General features: G+C 43.3%; 1 protein-coding gene across 1 annotated transcript in view; it reads right to left on the bottom strand.

Moving 5' to 3' along the window:
• agbl1 (AGBL carboxypeptidase 1) overlaps window positions 1-26,002 on the bottom strand; it is a gene marked incomplete at its 5' end in the record, with an annotated part of 113,356 nt that overhangs the window by 30,660 nt on the left and 56,694 nt on the right. Inside the window, one exon of the mRNA XM_080545403.1 lies at window positions 1,457-1,586. Within this exon, the coding sequence (XP_080401529.1) occupies window positions 1,457-1,586 (130 nt within the window). The remainder of the gene's footprint in view (window positions 1-1,456; window positions 1,587-26,002) is intronic.

Here is a 26,002-nt window from a genome sequence, read left to right as displayed (position 1 = left end):
ATTTGACCATGTAGTTTTGGAGATATGAAGCAGTTAATCAGACCGGTCTAATTAGACCGGGAACACCAAGGATGGGGGGGCAAACATGAACACAACCGGAGGGTTAAACATATTTAATAATAAAGGGGCGAGTATGTGAGAAAACCTCTTATAAAAATCTATCGGGAATCCATTTAGGCCTGGCGCTTTGTTATTCTGCATTGAATTAAGATGTGTTAAGAGACTATCCTCTAACTGTATAGGACTATCCAAATTCTTCTTGTTATTAGCATCTATGGTAGGGATATCTAAGCTGTCTAAAAAAAACTAATATTCATGGTATTTATGTCTACAGGGGGTTCAGATTTACAGAGATTAGAGTAGAAGGAAGCAAAGACAGAATGTATTTCTGTTGGGTCAGTAGTAAGAGAGTGGGAACAGTCATAGTCTTGGGATATGAAGCGAGAGGCTGATTGGCGTTTGAGTTGGAGAGCTAAGTGGATGACTTGTGGATGCGCTCTTGGTAAAACTGCTCGGCTTGCTCCAGAGAGTCAAAGAAATGATCCATGCCGTTGAAAGTAATGCGCAGCTGGGCAGGGTACATCAAGCCGAACCAAATGCCTTTCCGGTAGAACGAGGATTTCACAGCGTTGAAGGCGAGGGCTTGCCTCTTGGCCACAGTAGCGCTAAAGTCCTCGTAAAACTTGATGTTGTGACCCTGGTAAACCATATCGCGGTGATAAGATGAAGTGCGGTCGAGTTCAGGGCTAGCCTCCGGTAGCGTGTCTCAGACCACCTCCTTGAATAAACCTGCCATGAATTGACTCGGGTCCTTGCCTTCAACCCACTCGGTGAGACCAACTACTCTGACGGTTCTGATGCTTTGAACAAGAGACCAGGTCCGCCATCTTGGACCACTTCATGCTCCAGGCCTGTGATGTTGCCCGAGTGAGTCGAGAGGGCCGTTTCCATCTCCGAGATCTCTCCATCTCTGGAGGTGTGTTGGGCCACGGTGGAGACCACGGAATCGTGGAGATGGAAACGACGGAGATGACTGAATTGGGGGCGAGGGCTGCGGCTCGCCTGGTATTTTTCCAGTTCAATGATCAGCAACTCCAACAGGAGAGGAGAAGGCTCGAACGCCATGTTGCTAGCGTTAGCTTTGCCTTCGCCAGAGAAAAGTGTTCGCTGCACCGACTTTTTGGTGACTTTTTTGCTCATTCCCATGCAGGTTCAATGCGTTGTTAGTTAAGACAAACTAATACACTAAGGATAGACTTAGGGGATAGGCGTAATTAACAAAAGATATCGAAATTGTGAAGGAGGCAAACACCATACGTCCTTCCACTACATCGTTCAGCCAGAAGTCATCTGGTACAACTTATCATAAATGTATAATACTTATAACAGCTTATTCACTATTATGAATGTTTTATAAATATGTTTTACCATGAGGCTGTAGAATGACTAGTCTCACCAGTGGCGTTCTACCGATGCTGTTGAGGTAGTAGAGGAAGCCTTTGGCGTGGTAGATGGTCGGACTCAGAACAGGATCTGGTTTCATCCAGTGTCTGTTTAGATCCTCACCATTCAGAGAGCAGCGGTGGCTGTTGAAACAACAACAGATAGAGATATAAATGGACTGCACTTATATAGTGTGTTATTCCAAAGCGCTTTACAATGGCCTCTCATTCACCCATTCACACACCAATGGTGGCAAGCTGCCATGCAAGGCGCCGGAGCAATTTGTTCAGTGTCTTGCCCAGGGACACCTCGACATGTGGACCGGTTCACACGTAAAGGTAAGCTTCTTGTTCTGTTTATGTCAGTATTCATTTGTTAGGGGTGGTGGGAGGGTGAAAAATGTTTGCTATCTTTTCTATTGTTATTCAATGTACAATTTGATGTGATTTGCAAAGTGAAAATCAATAAATATATTGTTTTAAAAAGTAAGCGCCTTGGAGTTAAACTTTTTCTGCATGAGTCATAACCACACAACAAAAGTCTATTCTACCACTTTTTCTTATCTGTTGAATAATGCAATTGTGTTTTCCAGACAGGAGTCTTAAAGCTGTTTCTGTTTAACAATCTCCAGGCCCCAGATATTGTTATCTGTATCTGATTGGCTAGATTGTCAAATGAAAACAATAGCAATTTGAAGCTGTTTAATCGATGCAGCAGATGCTGCTACACAACAGGCGACCACAACAAGTTGACTGTTTGTATAAAATCTACTATGTGAAAATCCCTGGCTGTATTTACGAAATTGCCAAGAAACTTGTCACACTACCTGGAAGCCAATCATGTCTGATTGGTGGGATGACCTTTAAAATAGTAGAAGACTATCTATAGGGAGTGCGCTCCTGCTGTCATAAACGCACACAACAACTACTCAAACTGTTTGGGGTGAAAAGGTCAAATATAATATTCACAACAAAAACAGAGCTACTAAACTATAAGATAAGAAAAAGATTCTTAAACTGTACAGAAGTGCACTCTTTAATGTTTTTAGAAGGACGTATCTCAAATTCTGTCTAAGATGGACATCATCCAATGGGCATGGGCTATGTCATGTAAAAGTTCAATGTGTTCCATTGCAGTCCAAAGCCAGTACTTACTGGCTTACTACAGAGTCGGCCTACTTTTGAGGGATCATTTTCCACTGCCTTCTAACCCCCTAATTTAATTTGACCCGTATTTGTTGCCAGAAATTGCGATTTTAAATGTTTGGTAGTCTAAAGGCTTTTGCTAAAAATGACATATAAATGAAGGATTTCCTTTTTTAATCTTTAAACTGTTTTGCTCTGGACAGTAATAATTAATGAAGACCTTTGAGTTCCCTGCGTTCCATGACAAGCGTGGGTGGCAGAGCAGTTTGTTTCCATTTACAGTGTGCTACAGCCTGACAGCCCAGTTCTATAGCCTTTAAAATATCTGCAGGCCATCCCTGATTATACTCACTGCTACAATCATAGCTATATCAGTTCTGTTTCATCTCTATGGCTGCAGCAAACTGGATCACAATGAATAAAGGGTGGACCTAATACATACTTTGCTGAATGAGTGATGATGGAGAATATGAGTGAAGGTCATGTTATAAAACCCTACATGTTAATAATTTGATGTGCAGAGAGGTGTACTGTAATTACAATGAACAAAAATATAAACGCACTACTTTAGTTTTTGTTCCAATTTTTCACGAGTTGAAAGGTCTAAGACTTTTTCTATGTACACAAAAGGCCTATTTCTCTCATTGTGTTCACAAATTAGTTTAAATCTGTATTAGTGAGCACTTCTCCTTTGCCGAGATAATTCATCCACCTGACAGGTGTGGCATATCAATTAGACAATTAGACAATTGATTAGACAGCATGATTATTGCACAGGTGGCTGATCACAATAAAAGGCCTCTCATATGCTACAGTTTGAATGCACAGGCATCCAGTGATGAGATGCTGAGGCCCATTGTTGTGCCATTCATCCACCACTATGGGTTCGTTCACACGGCAGGTCATGATGCTCAATTCAGATTTTTTTACACAGATCCGACTTTTTTGTTTGGCAGTTCACATTACTTTTAAAATGTGACCTATATTTGACCTACATTGACTCCCGTGTGAACATTCCACGGCCCTGAACAGACCCACATGTGCAGGACAATAACAATGACGTCACGATGTCACGTGCAGCGCACTGTTTACGGACGTAACCATGGATAATAATAATAATATAGCACTTTTCTAGACACTCAAAGACGCTTTACAAACTGAAAAGATCTAGTAGTAAATTAAAAAGAAACAAAAATAAATAAACAAATATAAATTAAAATTAAAATAAATAAAAGAAAGTATAGGGGTCTAATTCATTTTTAGATGACTAAATCTAAGTCTCTGTAAGATACAGGTCTACTCTGTGTATACTGCAAGTATATCTAGATTTATGATATAATATACAGGATAACATGATAACGTTTACAACCGGTTTAATTTTCAAGTTTTTGTGCAGCGGAAGCCACAAAGATTTGAGCAAGATATGAGCAAGTGCGTCTAGAGTGCAGGGTTGCCAGATGGGTGGGGTACCGCCGAATGGGCTACTGGATTTAGCGGTTATAGACTGGTTAGGCTGTAAATTGTCAATCCCATCTGGCAATCCTGCTAGAGTGACGTAAAAGTCGCATTAAACCCGACTTGACAGTTCAGACGGGGGCGCGTTGCTAAATATCAGATATGTATCCGATGTAATACCACCTCTGAACGCAACCCAGGTCAGATTTAAAAAAGTCAGATTTCATGTGACTTGCGCTGTTCACACGGTCATGCATAAATCAGACCTGAGTCACATGTCGGCAATTTTTTTTGATTTGGGTCACATTTCACTGCCGTGTGAATGAAGCCTATCACCTCATGTTGCAGCATGATAATGCACGGACCCATGTGGCAAGGATCTGTACCCAATTCCTGGAGGCTGAAAACATCCCAGTTCTTGCATGGCCTGCATACTCACCGGACATGTCACCCATTGAGCATGTTTGGGATGCTCTGGATCGGCGTATACAACAGCGTATTCCAGTTCCTGCCCATATCAAGCAACTTCGCACAGCCATTGAAGAGGAGTGAGCCAACAGATTCCACAGGCCACAATCAACAACCTGATCAACACTATGCAAAGGAGATGTGTTGCACTGTGTGAGGCAAATAGTGGTCATACCAAATACTGACTGGTTTTCTGACCCCCCCCCCCCCCAAATAAATGAAAATGCATATCTGTGAAATCCATCTGTAAAACTGCATATTATAGAGTGGCCTTTTATTGTGACCAGCCTAAGGCACACCTGTGCAATAACCATGCTGTCTAATCAGTATCTTGATATGCCACACCTGTCAGGTGGATGGATTATCTCGGCAAAGGAGAAGTGCTCACTACCATAGATTTAAACAAATTTGTGAACAAAATTTGAGAGAAATACCCTTTTCTTTACATAGGAAAAGTCTTAGACCTTTGATTTCAAAAAGAAAAATTGGAGCAAGAACAGTGGTGTTTATATTTTTGATCAGTGTATGTCTTGTGTGTGTGTGTGTGTGTGTGTGTGCGCGTTTGTTCGTGCATGTGTGTGTATGTGTCACTAAGCTCAACCACAATCTCTGAAGTGAACACACAACCACTCTGCCCATATTCCTTTTTTATTGTCCCTTCTTTGCTGAGCTGATATTGTTTTGTGCCAAATGTGATAAAAAGGGTAATTTGTAATAGGTTTAAAATTGGTTTGACTCACTATGAGGAGGTGAGAAAATCAATAATCTGAGTCACCTCATTCGCTACAAATTCAACCGGGTCGATGAACTGTGACTGCTACCTCCTTTTGTTTTCATGACCTTGCATCACTTTTTCACTCAACACAGTTGATACTTCTAATTGCAGTCTCCATTATACCAGGTGCCAGGCCCACGGCAAGCTCTTTGCTGACTTTCATCATCTCAATGAGAGAATTTAAATTTGACTCCTGGGGCCTCATTTATAAAGCTTTGCGTAGAACTGGCATAAAAAGCTTGCATACGTATGCAAAGCAAGAACATTTACGCGCAGCACAACACATAAGGCAATAGATATAATACAAGACAAAGGTGACAATATTACAGGTAAGACAGGATACACTAGTGATGCAACTAGTAATAGTAGATAGTTCACTAACCCTTGTTTCCCTGTGCCTGCAGTACGACAGCCTGACTCCTGCCGCTGACTCCTGCCTGCCTGCCCTACCTGCCCCCCCAGCCCTGTCCACCTGCCTGCCCCGTCTGTCTGCCTGCCTGCCCTGTCTGACGGCCTGCCTGCCCTGTCTGTCTGCCTGCCCTGTCTAACGGCCTACCTGCTCTACCCTCGGAGCTCTGCTTAGTCCTGTCGTCCCTTCTATAAATACACCCAGCCTTTGTTTTTTTTACCATCATCTAACAGTGTTCTGCATTTGAGTTCAATAGTTACAAACAGTCTCCTTCTGGCTCACTTTGTAACTCAGGGGCAGGAAGTTCAATTTACAGGAGAGAGAGCCTCCAGTTCAGGGGCTGAACAGAGTCTTTACATCAAGGCCAATAGGGTTACATCCTCCTTGCTCTCCCGTCACATCTCCATCAGACATGGAAGTGCACAGTAAGTAGAAGTTAGTCTACAAACAGACAAAGAGTTCCGCACATCACAGCAGACACTCAGAGGTATTACTCATCACCCAGAATGGAAAGAACTGAGTTAGTGTATCCGCAAGTTTTTCTTTATCATTTGAAACTAATGGAAAACATTGGTTGCAGATACGGGCAGCTCTTATCTGTTCTGTGGAGGATAGGAGAATTGGATGGAAAAGGCTCTTTCTGGCAGCCCATGGGTGACTCCCATTAATGCTGAGGGAATTGGAAAGAGGAAATTCATTTTCCTTGTGTTTGGAGTGTTGTGATGGCCTCCCACTGATAGATAGCGGGTACCTTAGTTCATGGTCGTGGATGTACCGTGTTGTGTTGGATTGGACTGGTTTTCTGTAAAGCGCATTGTACATCCACCGACATACAGACATCCCAGGAAGAGGAAAGAGAGAGAGAAGGGGGTAGGGAGAGAAAGACAGTCATGGGCTCTTTTAGGGACATACATCACAGGGTAAAGTGACGCATCAATGCCCTGTCTCGGCTGTGGAACACGCATGACACACACATGACACATTGCTCCTCTTCAGTGGAGAGAACATCCCAAAGGTTACACATGTTCCATCCATCAACACGGCTAAAGGATCACAGAGGAGAGACCACCTACTGTAGCAGAGTAGTAGGAGAGGACTACACAATCGATGCTTGAGAGGAGATTGGAGGAGGGGAGAGGAGAGGAGAGGAGGGGAGGAGAGAAGAGGGGAGAGGAGAGGAGGGGAGGAGAGAGTAGAGGAGGGTAGAGGAAATAAGAGGAAAGGAGAGGATGGGAGAGGAGAGAATACAGAGTACCTGACGATTGATAGTTGATGCAATAAAATAGAACAATTACCAATTCCTATTCAGGTCAGTCAGAGAGGATGCAGTCTCACACATGTCAGCATTAGTTGATGAATAACTTGACACATGTTAACCATACAGCATGAGAATATTAGCATGTGTGCACTTACACACAACCATAAATAATATCAACCTGCTATCCTCACAGTACTCAATTCAGTGCCCTAGCTAGTTTGAAGGACATACAATGGCTTTTCATGTACAGTAATTCATGATCAAGCCACAGCACTATGTGCATTGAAGGGTGAAATTCAAATGTAGCGTGCCATTCTGACTGACTAGGTTTAGTCTAATCTTCATCTTCTTGCATTTTGTCAGTGACAAAGCCACTTAATTCATAATTTCCACATATTAACCAAGTAATTAAGTGTGGCCTTCCGCAATACAATACGGCCATTCATATGATAAGCGTCATCTGCACGGTACGCAAGGTACTGCGCATCTTGCTCCCAGAGTCTGAAATCCTGTAATAATGTAAAGCAGTGGGGATGTCAATTTGGAGGTATAACTCCAAGCTCCAGCTTTTATACATTAGCTAACCCAAATGTTCTGATTAGTCGTTGATGTTTTCAGAGGCAAGCCAGTGCCAGTAAGCCCCAGTAGATCTCCCTGCTCCAGCTGCACTCTGACTGGGTGATTGACGCGTCCCTAGGGGAGACGTATGTGCTGATGACAGCTGCTCTAGAGAGGGAGAAACACTCCTAAAATGCTAAACTCCTCAAATGTTCTCCGCTAAGCTAACCGATGTAGGCCGATCATCTCCTCTGTCAGTCTGGGTTCAAAGCTGTATGTCTCCCAAACATCTGAATGTCTAAACTGACTCTTTCTTCCCGCTGATGCACTCTGAACTTTTAAATAGTTAAGTGCACTCAGAAGGGCTCTGTACATCTCTGTAGGTGAGGTGAGGACTGGAGTGATTGGAGTGCTCTTCAGAATAAAGAAGCCTTATGCATTGGAATGCATGAGTGTGCACTAGAATGAGTTGAACGCTCTAAAATAAACAGAATGCCCTGCATTGGAATGAATGGAATCGTGGAAAGCATGGCATGTTAACGACACGGCTCGTCTGATCAGGAACCTCAGCGTCGCCATAACAGACACCCTCTCCGGTTTTCCACTGGAGCTCAACTTCATGGCCATTCAGTGGTTTGTTTTCCCCGACTCTCTATATTGGATTCAGTGGTCGTCACAGTGTTTACTGCTGTGCCTGTGCCCATGAGTTGTTGACAGTACTGTATACTGTATACTGTCTGTTGTCCCACAAGCCACCCTAACAAGCCTGAGTGAAGCGGGAAGCCAGCAGTTAGAGCTTAAAGGGTCTCCGAGGAACCCTCTGTGTGTGCTCTCTCACCTCTGTCCATCTTCCCGCCTTTTCCTTTAAAGCTTGTTCTTTCTCTAGCTCTCCCTCCCTCCCTCTGTAATGTGCTGTCTCAAAGCAGCCCATTAAAGCAGGGCACATCAGGCATTTTGATGGAGAGGTTCTTTAGCTGTGCTTGGCTAGGTTGGGCTATATTATCACCTGGGTGTTTTCGAGGCAGGGAGGGAGGTGTGAGATGTGAGATTACTTTGTTTTGAATATTCATGTGTTTGCTTATCCATGCCTGCTAGGCACAATCACTCTGCCCAGGGAGAAGTCATGGGGGAGGGTTTAATATGCCCCTTGTTTACAGAAGCCTCAGAATGCAGCAAGCAAACACAATAGCAGAAGACCAAAATGACTTGTTTACTTGTAATGTATATTCAAATATATGTGTGGGTATTATAATACACAAGACTGTAATGTATGCATTCAGGTTCTGATTCATTTGATGTTCATATCAACATTACAGTTTGTGTTTCCCACGCAGGTCCCCCCCCCCCCCCCGTCTCTATATATTGTATGACCCTTTTCTTTTCTTTTCTTTCTTCTTTCAGGACTCAGCTCTCTGCTTGAGGCTACAAGTTATTTATGTCTAGCCTTCACCGATGGGTCTATTCATGTACATAGAATTTTGAGTTAGTGTATAGCTTACCTGTGACGCCGATTGTTTTGATTCTTTTTTCATGTATTGATGACGACATTGTAATCTCACTCAGGTGGTGTGTCCTCACAGGTGTTACCTATTAAATGTAGCTTACCTTTCTATTTAATGGCTGTCTTGCACTGTTTTGGATATATGTAAGACTTGACAAAGGCTACGGCCGAAACCGTCATATTAAAAACACATTTTTGCATCTGGAACTAGAGTGTGCGGCCTCTACTACTTTTATATTAATAGTTATTGTTCCGTTGTCAGCACCTCGCCCAAGTTTTCTGCGGTGTGCGTTCTCTTCTTTTCCTATTACATATCAACATTACAAACATTACAAACATCGTACTGTTATATTGAATATAAATAAATGGATGGCACCAAACCTTTAAACACTTTTAACTTTGATAAAAAAATAAATATCTGAAATGCTGATTTTAGGTCCTACAAACCAAATAACTATATATGCTGATCTGACCCTCACGGATGTCTAGTTGTGGTTAACAAAACTGTATGAAACCTAGGTGTAACACTAGATACACACATCAACATCACTCAATATCAGCCCGTTTGGCGCTCACTCGTGACCGCTTCAAACCTCTTCAGGCGGTCGATGTGAAAATGCTGTTTTATTAGTTACTCGCCCAGGGCACGGCCAAGCGTGAGTGACTTGGGGCGCGCTGTCAGTCCACCCTACATACACACAGTTTGCCCCTAGTGATATCGTAAAACAAATAGAGTTACAGTTAAGCTCCGAAACCTGGTTCTGGGGTCATGTTTTTTTAAAGGCTGTCCTGCACAACCTGCACCAATTACACACTTTCAGAAAGGGTTGGATAACATAAAACAAAACTGAATTCATCACATCCTATTGCCATAATCTCTGAATTCGTCTCATGTTGTGAGTATTAACCTGGAGTTGTTGAGCTTCCCTGCCTGTGATCCTCTCCTATGGTGCGTTATTTCAGACAGAGATCAGTTAACTGGATAGAGAAGAGAGATTGAAAATAAATAAGAAAACAGAGAAAGAGAAATGAACTACACACAGTAGCTGTTTATCCTACCCAACCAAAATGAGACAATTTAAATGAATCTCTTTGTTGAAAGTAATATAGGGTTTGTGTTTTCCATTTTTCTGCACTTGATTTAAATAATCATGTGAATTAAGTTATTCTCAGCTTTGCAAAGGCATCTCATTATAGTCCCAAAGAAAGTTCACAGCTTTTAAACTTACTCAATTTACTCAGCATCTTGCTCCAAATTGAACTCTACATCTATTTCCAAAGGCAAAGTCAAACTGTGATTGCACAAATAGCTTTTCTGTTTTTCTTCAACCACCCCCATGATACTTTAAGATGTGTAAAATGATTCATTTAAAAACACTTAGAATCAGGCTGTTTTCAGAATAGCTCTAGAAACAGTGAAACTCAGTAGCTCAGTAGCTAACTGGCCAGCTGGAAACTAGACCAGTCATGCATATTCACACATTCATCTACCAGAGTGGGCTGTGTGGCTGCGAGGCCACCCTAACAGATCTGTGGGTGATTTAGCTACCTCTCTTCTGAGAGGTCGTCCACACACCTCATTGACGTCCATACTAGAGGACTGCCATGCTAAACATTCAGTGCCATGGCTAAGAAGCCACATGAGCAGATCTGTGTTGATGGTAGAGAGGTTACCTAGCTACCTTTCAACTGAGAATTCCTCTCTGCCTCCACACAGCCCATTGATTGATTGATTGATTGATTGATTGATTGATTTTATTAGACCATTTTAAAATACAAAAATAACAATGCATCTGAAGCAGCTTCATACATCATTTTTGTTCTAAAACTATCAAGGATAGCACAACAAAGCAGAAGTGCTTATTTCCATGGTGGTCCTTGTTGGAAGGGGGTGCGGGGCGGTATGGCAGTGAGGGTGAGTGTTCATGGCAGCATGACACATTAACACAACATCCTAACGGCAATCAACTGACACAGCAACATTGGAACATTCATAAAAAAACAATAAAGCCCTAAGGCCTTCTTCCTAACTAGTCTGTTAATGTTCACCTCTAAGCCATTTTTTCAGAAGTATCTTAAATCTATTTATTATAGTCTTCAGCTCAACAGGCACACTGTTCCAAATAACTACCGCTGAGTATAAAAATGACTCTTTTCTCTTTTCTTTTCTCTTCTCTTTTTTTTTTTATCTTTAGAGAAGAGACGTTACTCCGATGGTGGTAAACGCTGGGGAATGGCTGGCTGCATGCGCTAGCAGCAGGACGGTGGAGTTTAGCTACTGAACGCCAGCCAAAACGTCAACCAGCTGCTGAACAACGGCGATGGTGGGTATAGAAATCCAGTAGTGAACAATTCTTCATACTGAGTTTAGAAAATGCTGAGATTCACAGCAGGAACGGTGAAAAAACAACAAAGAGCTTGAGGAGCTTGAGCAGCTTGAGGAGCGGCAACAAAACATGCCAGCGTCCCCTCACACATGGCAGCGTCCCCTCACACATGCCAGCGTCCCCTCACACATGCCAGCGTCCCCTCACACATGCCAGCGTCCCCTCACACATGCCAGCGTCCCCTCACACATGGGGAAAACCCGAAAGCAAGCAGCTTTAATAGTCAATAGGCGCCGGCTAGGTCACAGGCCGGTCAGCATGTACTATGGTCCAACCCTATTGTAGAGAAGGAAGAGTAGTGGGCCCAGTACGCTACCCTGTGGGACACCACAATCCACTGTCTTTGGATTGGAGAGAACTCCATTAACATCCACCATCTGCTGTCTACCTTCGAGATAAGAGCTAACTCATTTTAAAGCTGCCTAATTGAAGCCCAACACTTTGAGCTTCATTGATAAGATGTTGTGATCCACTGTATCAAATGCTTTTTAGGTCGGTAGGTCCAACATCACCATTCCACAGAATTTCCCCTCGTCTACCTCTCTCCTGATGTAGTCTGTGATAAACAACAGACAAGTGTCTGTGGAATGGGACTTCCTGAAGCCTGACTGGAACTGAAACATCAAATTGTGAGTGGTGATGTACTTACTGTATCTATCTGCTCATACATAATCCTTTCCATTACTTTTGATAAAACCGGCCTATCATTTCCCTGATCTAGTTTGTTTCCTTTTTTAAATAGAGGCATGACTCTCGCCATCTTAATTTCACTAGGAAATGTACCTGTTTCAATAGATATATTAACTATGTGGGCTACACATGGAGAAATAATTTCTGCAGCATCCTTCAGAAACCTGCCAGGAACAAGTCCTGTTGCTTTGGATGCATCACGTTTTTTACGTTTTTCCAGCACTGCCTTCTCAGTCACCATCTTAAAAGAAAAGGCATCTGCTTGGGCTCTATGATCTAAATAGAATTGCTGAACTTGACTCTCCCCATAGCATCCAGTCCTAGCTGGCAACTTATCAACCAGAGTCTTAGCGATGGTTGTAAAGTAGCTGTTCAAGCTGTCTGCGACTTCTTGTTTGTCAGCAGAAATCCTGCCTCCTACATCTAGACTAAGGTTAACTGATTTAGTCATGAGTTTCTTGCTATATCCTACCAGTTTCAGTGTCTTCCAGAGCTGTCATGGATTGTTCCTGTTTTCTGAGATCTTCTTGCTGAAATATCCTTTCTTTGCTCTCTCTATCATCCTATTTACCTCATTTCTGTGATTCTTAAATTCCGAGAAAACCTGTTCTGACCGGTACTTCTTGAACTCTGCAAAGTATTTGTTTCTCCGTTTAATGGCCTCCAATATATCATCACTTATCCAGGATTGTGTTCTTTGTTTTATTCTAACCATCTTCATTGGAGCTAGTGAATCAACAGCCTGCATAAGACCATGCTTTATCCACCTCATTACAGAGCATGACCTGAGACCAATCTATTTTACTTAAACAGTCAGTGAATTCCTCCCTACGATAATTCTTCAGTGATCTAATTCTGACAGTATTGTGGGAGTTATAAGTGATTTCCTGTACCTTCCTGGTGCAAAATAATTATGCCATAGTGATCACTGAGGGTAAAGCCAACAACACCGGAGATTGCGACCCTTGCTTTATTGGTCACCAATATTACATCTATAATGTTTTGAGTCGAGGAACTCACTCTCGTAGGTTTGTTTGAGCTGGTGCAAATCAAACATTTTACAAAAAGACAAGGGCTTTTTGTCCGGCACTGCCCTTTTTGTGAGTGTCCGTGTTGAAATCGCCTACCATTACAACTTCCGATTTCTCAAAGTCTGTACAATTGGAACACATCTCTTCTAAAAGACCATACAAGTTGTTCCAGTCGGTGGGTCGGTAACAGGCACCTAACAGAATTGGTTTGCACTTGGGTAGCAAAATATCCAGCCAAACAGCCTCAATCTCGTCATGATTAAAATCTGATTTAAAATTAAAAGCAATGTCGGACACATACTCCACCTCCCTTCCTATTTCTGTCCTTTCTTACGACAACATCATTTTCTATCTCAATTTCAGAATCACTTATAGAGCTATCAAGCCATGTCTCACTAAAACAAATCACTCCCACCTTACTGCTGCTGAACAGAATGTTCAATGTTAGGAAGGAGGCTTCTGATATTAAGATGAAAAACGTGTAGTCCTCATTTTGGTTAAGATTTCTGCCTCCAGCGCTCCCCTCAAGCTCGGCCTTGGGTCCCTCCGTGTCTCTCGGACAGCAGGTGTAAGGAGGAGGATTCGGTTGGCAACATTCAACAACAACCGGTACTTCACTGCTGATGTGAAACAGGTATGTTGCTCCTGTCCACGTAGACGTTGCCGCAGGTATCACCATTCGAATCAGAGCTTCATGCTCCCGAAAACAGACCTGGGCATTGGTGGACATCACCCGACATAAGCAAAACAAAACGCGATAAACAGATATTCTCAGTCAATTTCACACTTGTTTCCTTTGTGCATTTTTTGGATCGGATTGTACAAGTTTGGGTACACAAATGCATCCGCTTGTTAAGTCTGACGTCAAAAGTGACGTTTATTCATTTCCGAGTCCAAACCAGAAATTCCCCGCACCAGAGTACCTGTGAACTACAGCGGTAGAATGACAGTTTAATCGTTTTTTAGACTCGGATCTATTCATACAACAAGGGACACAATACTTTCCCGTTTTCTCCATATTGTCAGGGTATTTGAGCCTCGGAAAAGCGCTATATAAATATAATTTATTATTATTATTTCGGCATTTCGAAGACAGCGCCTCAGCCAACGTTGGACCCGGAAACACGTCACGACTTAACAAGCGGATTGAGCAGGGCATTCTTCCCATGACCGAAGTGCTTGGCTATTTCGCGCGCATTTCTTTCGCCAACCTTTTCATATAAAATGTTTCCCTTAACTAAAACCGGGCCAGTATCAATAAAAGCATAAGCTAAAAATGCTGCCAGTATACCAAACTTTCCTGACCGCCATGACACCTGTCACACCAGCTGATCATAATTGGCATTCGGGAGGAATTCCAGTCTTCTGCCTACGTGCCAAACACACCAATAGCTATGTGACCACCTGTGTAGTCCTGTTAGTGCTGCTGGTGGTGAGGTGTGGTGGTTACCTCTCTTCTGAGACCTCCACTCTTCCTCCACACGACTCATTGCCATCCATATTGGAAGACTGCCATGCTTACACCTCCATGCCAAATACACAGTATAGTACAGTATGTACATATAATTATATGTAACTATACTATGTTAGTGTTTTTGGTGGTTAGGTGAGGTAGCTACGGTACCTCTCCTGAGAGTATCTCTCTCCCTCCCCACGACCCATTGACATCCATACTGGAGGACTGCCCAGCCTGCCTCAATGCCAAACACAACAAGTCAACTGCATGAATGCCAAGTGCTTCGGCAACAACACATGTTTATTTTTATTTATTTTTAATGAGGACCAGGTTTGTGTCAGTCATAAACAATGTTTTGGGAGAATTGGAGGGTTTTGTTATTATCACCTGTAGGCTTAAGCCAAATTTGTAAGTGATTCAAATGAAAGCCCTAAAAAATGTGTTACATTTGTTACATTTTAGATATAAACTATAATTAATGTCTCATTACAGCAGATTAATATCCATATCCAGTGGGGAAATGCTTTAAAAGTAGTATTCTTTTGGCTTATTCACTAGGGCTCTTGTCTTGGGGGGCCTTATTGAAGTAGAAGGGCCTTGACAATATGGAGAGAGCCACAATGACTGATTCTATCATTCATCTTATCCTCTCTCTTCAGTGAATTGAACTCATTCATTCATTCATTCATTCATTAACCATTCATTCACACATTCATTCACTCATCCATTCATTGGACAGTATCTGTATCCATTGTTAAATGGCATGTTCACTTATATAACAACATTCGTTTTTAGGGATGTGGGAATATTGAAGGGTCTCATGGAAGCATTCTAGAATATAATAATAATATACAGAGACATTGTATAATTCTATAGTTCTGAGACTCCATGGAGGATTCCCTAGTCCCCAGTGGGACCCTCCCTCAACCATTAACCTTGCTACTCACAAGGCCACAGTGTCAGCAGTGATGGAACAGCGTGGCGGTAACCTTGGAGCCCAGCTGAGACCCCCCACCTCTTATCTCTGATCCTCTACTCCCACAGAGAAAGCTAGGCCATGGAAGGGGTCATGGGGGGTGTTCTCAAGGAAGGGTGGGTTTCTTCTAAAACAGCGTTTATCAATCCTCGATCCCTGCCATGTTGCTGTCCATGAGACCAGGCCATGAGATATTCAGTGGGCATAGATTGAGTCAGTTCTCAAGTGGTATTCTTTCACCCAGAGAGCTTTGGACTGTCTGGACATGAACACTTGATCTCTGCACTTTATATTTATATTAATTATGGCTCTTGCACTTTGATGTTGGTTTGCACTGTCTTGTCCTGTCTTGCACCTGTCCTGCTGTAAACCGTGCTCCACTGTCCCAAACCAAATTCCTAACATGTTTACATGTCATGGCAATAAAGTCTTCTGATTCTGATTCTGATTCTTTTATATAGTGGTCCTTGAAGGAGAAAGTACTGTTGTTTGCCAGTCGCTGAAATAAGGAATGTGAGAAACAACATGTTCTCGTTCCGTCAAGGGTGAAATTCTGTAATTCTAATTCTGTAATTCTCCAGTTGCTTCTCAATCACTCTCTGTCTACAATCTACTATGTTCCCTCATAAAGTACTTATATATATAGGACACGTTTCTAATGACTTTGTATGCAGTGACAGGGCTTCAAACTAATAAAGTAAATAGTTTGAAAGGTATTTCATTGACGTACTAAGCCATCTCGATTGAGAACATGCCTTTGGTTTTCACTGCCAGTACAGAGACCATGACCATGGTGATATTCATATGGGACCTGACAAAAGCTGAAAAATTGTTTTGTGATGGAATAAAGCACTTGGGAGCTGCAGATTCCATTTGTGGGCTTTTTTCATTATTGGATCAATCTTTTTGGCCCAGCACCGGTAAACAAGTTATGCTTGTGCATATCTATTTTTTATTACTCATATCCAAATGGTTCTCTCAATGCTCTAAGGTTAGCAACAAATACATAAGAGGGCGAAACAATAATCTCTACTTTTTAAATGTCATGGATCTAGACAAGTGGGTATGCAATGTATTTTTTTTTATTCGTATCATTATCATTATTGTTACAATATACTGCATGCATTCAAATGGCTTGTTCTGCAGCATTTATGGAGGTGGAACAAATATGCAATCAACATACAGAGAAATATGACATTTCATACCAGACTGCTGTCTGCACATTTCATACTAGACCGCTGTCTGCACATTCTGTCTATTCTCTGATTGTTTCTTCGTCACAGCAAGACTGGAAGCAGGATAACGGTGTCAAGAAAATTGTCCATTAATCTACAATAATGCCCTTCCCACACGTCACCACACAGAAGGACGCTGACGTACTGTGTAGCAACGGCAGTGTTCCTTATGCACATTCAGACAAAGTATGCACACTCCGGCAGACATGAGTATGCACACCTCCTGTACTGAGGACACATACCGCCGTAATGAGACAGCCATTTTCATCTCTTTGCCTCCGTGCGGCACCTTGCATATGAAAACAGAATCTATTCCCTTTATTCATGTCTGAGCCTCGTTCTGCAGACCTAGCAGTCACCTCTGCTGTCTAATTGGTCCGTTTCCCCTCCTCTAGAATCCTCCGTCTGATTTAAATAGCTTCCTTCCCTGCTGTATTCGATTGGTTCTTTGGAGAGAGAAAAAACGCAATGATTTAAAAAAGAGAAAATAAAACTAAAATTAAAGGAAGCAATACAATGGAATACACTGCGCCAAGGTCAGGTCAACAAGCTGTGAAATCAGACTCTGATGTTCAAGTACATTTGGAATTCAATGGCTGAGATGACAAACCACAATTGCACTCCACACACAATGTTGCCCTCTCCACCGCATCCTCTTGTCGGGCAACATCCTTTGGTGTGCATCATTGCCAACCATGACTGAGGGAGTTAGAAGGGACAAAAGTGTGTCCTTGAGGAGTCTTAGAATAACATATTCCTACAAGCCTTACATTCAGCCATTCTGGATTCCAAAAGCCATCTGAGCCTAACGTGTCCCATGTCCGTGCTAAGCCTCGGTAATAAGCCATGGTACAGAACACTGAATGCTGCTTGGCTTTCTGACCTGCATGCTAGGCTTGGCTAAGCCCCCCCCTCCCCCCCCATCTCCCTCTCTCTCTTTCCCCCCTCTGTGGGCCTGCTGGTCATTTCATTCCAGGCACACAGAGCAATCCCTAATTGTTGTCACTGTGTAACCCAGGGCAGGAAGAGAATCAGTCATGCTGGCCACAGAATCTGTTATCGAACCACAGAATGTGTTAGTCCCCGCCACATCACTTGAATGTTATCAAGGGAGCGTCTGGTGGTGGTCCACTCTGTGTCGGTTCCCCTTTAGCATTAGTAGGGCACCACCCGCATTAATCAATACGGAAACAAGACGTGAATTTTAATAATTTAATTGAAATAGAATTCACTTCTTGCGTTGATTGAGCTGTGATGATGTCACTGGTCTTATGTGCATCGGGTTGTACACTGTCCTCCGGGACCTCAATGTGTTTATCAATGTAATCTACTCCAGGGTCAGAGGTTAACGCGGCTTCGACACCCCCCGCGTCATCCATTTCTAGAGCCTCTACAACTGATCAGTAGACCTGTCACGCCGAGTTCGGCACTGTTTCAATATCCACACTCACACATACCACTTAGAATGCATGGCCAATTACATTGCATGGCTTCATTCCCTGTTGTCTGCCAGTGTGGATATCGGAAAAAACATAGCCTACCTTTAAGATCAGCAGTCAATCTATGGCAAGATCACTGACACTTGGAATAAAACAGGCAGGTTGTGCTGATATTAATGAGAAGCATTCTTTATCAATAATCTGTGTTCCCTTGGTAAGACATGTGGAGTAGCAAGCCTATCTTTTCCCCTCTGACCAAACCCTATATCCGTCAGAAATGGGATGTGCTAGACAGAACCCCATGGCGAATAAACATGCAGGGTTGCTTTACGTGATGGATCACCATCCCAAGATTCTCTTTTCAAGATTCTCTCCGAGCAAAATGTTTTCGATCAACTCGCCAGGTTGTTGGTTGTTTGCAACAACAGCGCAGTATATATTTTCTCCTATTACTCAATATTGGACATATATAGTGGACCGCATTCAGTGGACATAGGGGGTATGCTGTGTTGTGATTGTGTTGGGTAACAAACAATAACGGAACGTCAGTCCATATAGTCACAGAATGATAGGCAAATGTATCAACAACAACAAAAAAACAAGCAACCTTATTAGTAGAATAAAGGCACAGCCAACCCAAATGCATACATAAATACAGACGTAATACTATGTATTCAGACACTAGTTTTTTTATCCATGACCCAAATGCCACAGTAATGATCCAGAGATAACAAAGCACGGATGGGCCTGGATAAGTGATGTGATCTACCTTGAGATAGCATTACAACACAAGACGTAAAAAGAATGTATTTACATAGTAGTCATAAGCAGTAGCTTAGCAACAGTGTAATTGCAGTGTCACTACGGTACACATTTTTCATATAGAGGACTATCCCTACTGATGATAACGCTGCCCATATTACCCTGTAAATAGATTGGTTTAAGGATACATATTCTAGGTGAACCAGTGGTTAAGTGGGGCCAAGGGGGGCCCTGATAAATCTGTCTCAGTATGAGGGCAAACATGGAGGGTTATGCTAATACTCACACTCTGGCACTGAGAAAGGTGGCCTTCACCTGAGCGAGATCACAGGGCTGTGGGGGGTGGGTCCAGGGGGGCTGGCAGGAGAGGAGGCAGGAGTGTGTGAGGCGTGTGGGGTGCGGGGATGGGCAGGTGGTCGGGCTGAGTGTGGTCAATGCCTAGCCCCTGCAGAATGATGAACAGCACCCCCTTTCTCCCATTCATCATGCTCCTGTCTCAATCCAGCCTAGAGGAGGCCCACAATATGTCACTGTCGCACGGCGGGCCGCCCCCATGCATCACAAAATGTTAATACAGCTCAGCGCCACGCTTCCTCCCATCGCGTTCCTCTGTAGTCTGTGTTCAGGGAACAATCGCTGGAAGACCTGTGTTCTTCTGCTCATCTGAATGACACGTGTGTGTGTGTGTGTGTGTGTGTGTGTGTGTGTGCCTGTGTGGTGTGCGTGTGTGTGTGTGTGTGGTGTGCGTGTGTGTGTGTGTGTGCGTGTGTGCGTGTGTGTGTGTGTGCGTGCGTGCGTGTGTGTGTGTGTGTGTGTGTGTGTGTGCGTGTGTGTGCGTGCGTGCGTGCGTGTGTGGTGTGCGTGTGCGTGTGCGTGTGTGCGTGCGTGTGTGTGTGCATGTGTGTGCGTGCACGTGCACGTACTTATGTGTGCGTGTGTGTGTGTGTGTGTGAGCGTGTGTGTGTGTGTGTGTGTGTGTGTGTGTGTGCGTGCGTGCGTGCACGTGCACGTACTTATGTGTGCGTGTGTGTGTGTGTGTGTGTGTGAGCGTGTGTGTGTGTGTGTGTGTGTGTGTGTGCGTGCGTGCGTGCACGTGCACGTACTTATGTGTGCGTGTGTGTGTGTGTGTGTGTGTGAGCGTGTGTGTGTGTGTGTGTGTGTGTGTGCATGTGCGTGTGCTGGGAAGGGGGATGAAGGCATGACATGGCACCAACTTTAATCCGATGCATTAGACTGAAATAGTAAAAATGTGCATTACACAAAATTATAGTAAATTATATATTAAACTGTTATTTCTTGATGTATTTCAGAAGTTGAGGGAAAACATTTCCACTAACCTCTACAGACAGAGTTCTAATGAATGAGGGGTGATGTAGGGAGAAAACAGACTGCTTTATGGTAACAGATGGAAAGTACCGTATAAACAAATATAGGCACTACAAAATACTCCTAAAAAGTTCCCCAGATTGTATTTACTGCTATATAAATTCCTCCTCTTCCCCAGTATTCTACTCAGATCAGTGTGGCCCAAATAATGTCCTTCATTATCAACATATAGAAGACAAATATTGAGACGGGGTGAGTTTAAAGAGTGGTAAATGAAAACCCCCATTAAAACAAGGTTCCTTTTGGCTCCAGTCCACCATCTGAGGACAACCTCTAAATGTGATCTGGCCAAGTTCTACCTTGAGAATAAATGCTCTGTCTGTGTCAGCAATAAGAAGGGAATGGGGTCAGGCGTTTGTCTGACTCTCTGAGCTCGGGGCAAGGATACTCCCGCTCAGGAGATGCAAAGAGAGACACAGGCCTCCTACTGAGCTTAATATCTGGGCGGTCTTAGGTATAATTGAGGCGAAAAAGTTACCATTCCCTGTCTTGGACCGTGCTCAAATGTGACGGTCATGGTCACAGTTCTCTCTCTCTCTCTCTCTCTCTCTCTCTCTCTCTCTCTCTCTCTCTCTCTCTCTCTCTCTCTCTCTCTCTCTCTCTCTCTCTGTCTCTGTCTCTGTCTCTGTCTCTCTCTCTCTCTCTCTCTCTCTCTCTCTCTCTCTGGTAAAAAAAATCCCCAATTAGGGCAAGGTAATTTTTCTGTTTCTTTACAGATTATGAAAGTGTAAGATTTCAAATGATTTGTCTTACTTTGAAATGTGAAAATAGTTGAAGAAGATGTGCTTATTTGAATGTTGGTACACCTCAAACCTCAAACCAAATACAGGAGAAGCTCAAAACACACATTTGCTACCATCGTGTTGGTAGCTACCGTAGCTAGCAGCTAAGAAAGAACATTGCTATGAACATCTAACTGCATGTTTAACACAACATGCTGATAGAACATCAACATGATAAAAACACATAACTACACATACTTAGATGATCACACAGTCCTTGCTTTTGAACACTAATCCTAAAATGTAAGTTTGTTTACAAGCCATGTATCACTAACCCAGTAGCCACAAAACAGGACAGCAGACGATACAGTGAATCCAATTCACAAATTATAATGTATTATGTATTTAGTGTTAAACTGTTGTTTGTTATATGAAGTGGGCTCTTCAACACTTGAACTTCCGTAATATGAAAAAAAAAAAAAAAAAAAAGAGAATTGCCGACATGCGGACCTTTTCACCAGACCGTGTCACATATATATTTGAATATAAAGAACAAAAAATGCTAAAAATGATGTTTTTTCATTTCATTTCCCTTGTCAGAGTGAGCAGCTGCATTGCCCGAGGGCCTCTGTGGTGATGGCAACATGCCCCATGAATGGCAGTTATAAGCCCCATCGCATTGTGACATTTTGGTAAAAAAAACATCACAGTTGTGAAACTTATCAGCTCAAACTGGCATCCTCCATTATCCTCCACTTGCATCCCTATATGGCATGTCTATATAGACATTTGAACACGACCAAAGACAGAAAGAAAGAAAGAAAGAAAGAAAGAAAGAAAGAAACAATAAAAGAACAAAAGAAAGACACAAATCCCCCGCAGGTGAAACACGTCATTTTGCCTATGAAATGTCAACGTCGTGTTGTGGCCCTCTGTGTCGCCCTTGTGATCAACACGTATTGGTGGTGTATCTCTTTATGTAATAACAAGATGATCCACTCTGACATTTTCTCACATCTGGTGAAAGGAAGACTGCCCCCAACCTCCCCCGTGGCTACTTAATGTCATTTTCTGTTCCTATAGACTCCCAAGGTCAGGACAGTAAATTACAATCTGTTCACACACCAGGTATAGCTTCAGTCCCCACGAGGCAGAGTGGCAGATGCAGGTCACAAGTACCTCTGAGGCAACAGCAATGTGTGTGTGTGTGTGTGTGTGTGTGTGTGTGTGTGTGTGTGTGTGTGTGTGTGTGTGTGTGCGCGCGCGCGTGCGTGCGTGCGTGTGTGTGCATGTATGGTGGGGACAGTGGCTATCCCACACCTGCTACAATGTACTTCCCACCTGGTAGAGGTTATGTATTAGGCAGCAGCAGCAGCAGCAGCAGCAGTATCCCCCACCTCTTCCACACCCCCTGACTTGTTTTCCCTTCAATAATGATAAGCCAGAGACCGGTGGTACACATCAGTGAGCTATAGGTCAGGGAGACAGGCTGTCAGGGGCGAGATGTGAGAAGCAACCCTAAAACTGCTGAAACCAACCACAGTGCTGCAGAGCTGCAGACCTCCCCCGCGCCAGCAGCAGTCAAAGGAGGAGTTGACTGACAGGAGGATCCTAGTGTACATTTCACCCACATAACAATGAAACAGACTAAAAATAACATTGTTGTCTTTACCCTGAGAAAGCCCCAGGAATAATAACAGAATATCAACACATTTGCATTAGAGACACAGACACACACACACGCACACACACACACACGCGCGCACACACACACACACACACACACACACACACACACACACACACGCACATACACACAGCTCCCAACAAAGCTAAATTCCAGAGTGTGCCAGTTTCTAGTATGCATGACAGCCGATGATTCTCTTTGGGAAGTGTGCTATACACTGAGTGGCACGTATCACTGATTTAGACTGACGAACGCTGTCTTCCCTGCAAACCCAAGCAGCAGCCGTCAACATCAAAGGACATCTCTGTGTGTGTGTGTTGTGTGTGTGTGTGTGTGTGTGTGTGTGTGTGTATATGTATGTGTATGTCAGTGGAGGCTCCTCCATAGAGGTGGAGGAGGCCTGGCCTCCCCAATAATTTGAGAGAAGAGAGAGAGATTTAAAAAAGCAATAATTATATTTATTTATTTAACAAAAAACATATATATATTTTTATATTAATATTATTTTCGTTTTGTTCATAAATCAGAATTTTTCCATGGCTAAAACCCAATATTGCAATTGTAAAGCACTTACAGGCCAGAATCCCTATCCGTTTGTATTGAGGGAGGCCAGGCCTCCCCCAGGAAAGTGGTTTCTCATAGAAGTCAATGTAATGCAATTTTTTTCATGGCAATATGTGATTGGCCAAATCACTGAAAATGGGTGGGCAAGGGAGGCCTGGCCTCACCATGCATTGAGTCCAGGGCTGAAAGATTGACATTTTGTTCGTCCAATCACATGAAGCCATTTTGAGAATTCGCCAGCCACTTCAGTCAAAGAAACACTCGCCATAGTGGCTACGAGTGTCCTATCAACTTGTCCTTTGCAGGACACGTCTAGAACACCCATGGCTATTATCCCTGAAAATAATAGCTCATACTTTTGCTTAAAATTACCTCGGAAGTCGGCGAGATTCTGGCGCGATTTATACATCGAATAGGTAGACAACATTTAGGATTTATTGAACAGTTTTATTTGTAATGTAGTCGATTTCATTGGCCTCCTCAATTCTGGAAGTCACCAGCCTCCACTGGTGTATGTGTATGTGTATGTGTATGTGTATGTGTATGTGTATGTGTATGTGTATGTGTATGTGTGTGCGTGTGTGTGTATGTGTATGTGTATGTGTACGTGTATGTGTATGTGTATGTGTGTGTGTGTGTGTGTGTGTGTGTGTGTGTGTGTGTGTGTTGCGGGCTCCCCGCCTCCGCCGTCAAACCTCTGCAGCTCATCCAGAATGCTGCTGCCCGTCTGGTGTTCAACCTCCCCAAATGTTCTCATGTCACCACTCTCCTTCGCACCCTGCACTGGCTCCCGATAGCAGCTCGCATCAGATTCAAGACCCTGGTGCTTGCCTACCAGGCAGCAAAAGGGACAGCCCCTGGCTACCTGCAGGCAATGGTCACCCCCCAAACTTCAGCCTGTTCACTCCGCTCCTCCACCTCTGCTGTTCGACTGGCCCCACCACCTCTACTCCAACACGGCAGTCATTCTGCCCGGTCACGTCTCTTCACTACACTGGCTCCCCGCTGGTGGAATGAGCTTCCCATGGCTGTCAGAACTGCAGAGTCACTCCCCATCTTCCGCCGGAGACTGAAGACCTCCATCTCCTCAGGCTACACCTTAACTGCTCCTCCTGAGACATCTACTACCAGCCAGCGCTGTGTCTCCTGAGACACCTGCTTTCCCCTATACTGTGTCTCCAAAGATTTCTACTTCCCCCTTGTACTGTTTCTCCAGTGTCTATATCTATTTCTTCTTCTATCACAACGACTTCCAATGGCCCCGGGCCTGAGCTGGATTACTCTTCCTGTTACAACTAGTGAATTGACGATTCACTTGCTTAGTCAAATGTATCGATTGTAAGTCGCTTTGGAATAAGGTATCTGCTAAATGCCCAAAATGTAAATGTAAATGTGAATGTGTGTGTGTGTGTGTGTGTGTGTGTGTGTGTGTGTGTGTGTGTGTGTGTGTGTGTGTGTTCAGAGAATGGCCTAATCAGACTGGCAGTGGAGACAGGATAGATACATGCAAGCAGACAGTTGCAGTCTGTTCTCATAGTCTGGTCTGAAGTGTGTACTCTGAAGTGTGTACTCTGAAGTGCGTACTCTGCAGAGTGTGTGGCAGTGCATAGAAGATACTACTCAACCACACACTGTGTCTGATCTGACAGGTTGAAGAGCTGGGTGGCTAAATCTTCAAATCATATAACTGTATGGCTGATGGAGGTTATCTTTGACCAACATTACACTGTATAGCTCTTATTTTCCACTAAAGTAAATTATCATAAGCGACGAGGCCATGCATGTCCAATTGTCTTTTATCATAATTCACACACAACTGATTCAATTTCAGGGACAATTAACCACTGGGATCTAATGATGACATTTTGTGTCTAATATATTGAAAGCGCTTTGACAGTTATAGTGAATATTCTAGGGCTCTTCTTCTTAGAGAATACATTAGACGAACAAAAGATTATGGAATATTGCATGTTAATATGAACTGTGCTACTTACAGTATGCCATATTCATCTTTATGATTAGGTCTTTTCTAGAGAGTAAACAGCAACACATACTGTAACCAAAGGTGTGGATAGCTGAGGACTTGTAATGGCTCCCTGCCTAGTCTTTCAGCTCAGCAGACACCTTATTGTCAACAATGCAATGTGCACACTTGTCAACAAAGCAATATGTCACGGTCCAGTTTTAAAAAGCATGTCCAATGTGCTGTAATGGAGGAAATCAATAATTCTCGTCACTGGTGTTGCCCTCGACTGCCCAATTTCAGGGACGCTCTGCCCGCATTTCCAAAACCTGTCACAGAAGGTATGAAAGATACACTTGGTTTCCCCTTCTCAGATTTCACAGCAACCACGTCTAAGTAAATAGTGTATTCATGCACGGCTGGGCAGGACGCCGCAGAGTATAGCTACATTGGGGGATTTTCCATGAGAGCTGTCACTGACGTATCACATAGACAGACAGAGGGTAGAGATGGTGATTGCAGTGTTTGTGGATCCATGGATTCGGAATAGAAATAGATAATTCCCTCCAGACACACAGACTCTGTTCTCACCTCTACCGTTTGGTCCCCAGCTAAATGCGAACAGCTAGCACATTGTCATCACCCTCTTTCTCTCTCTCTCTCTTTTTTCTTTTTACTCTCTCTTTCTGTCT

This window comes from Nansenia antarctica, assembly GCF_963989245.1.
Source record: "Nansenia antarctica genome assembly, chromosome: 14".
In the NCBI taxonomy this organism is placed as follows: Eukaryota; Metazoa; Chordata; class Actinopteri; order Argentiniformes; family Microstomatidae; genus Nansenia; species Nansenia antarctica.
Note: the sequence above shows the minus strand (reverse complement) of the source record. Positions and strands in the feature narration are given on the sequence as shown.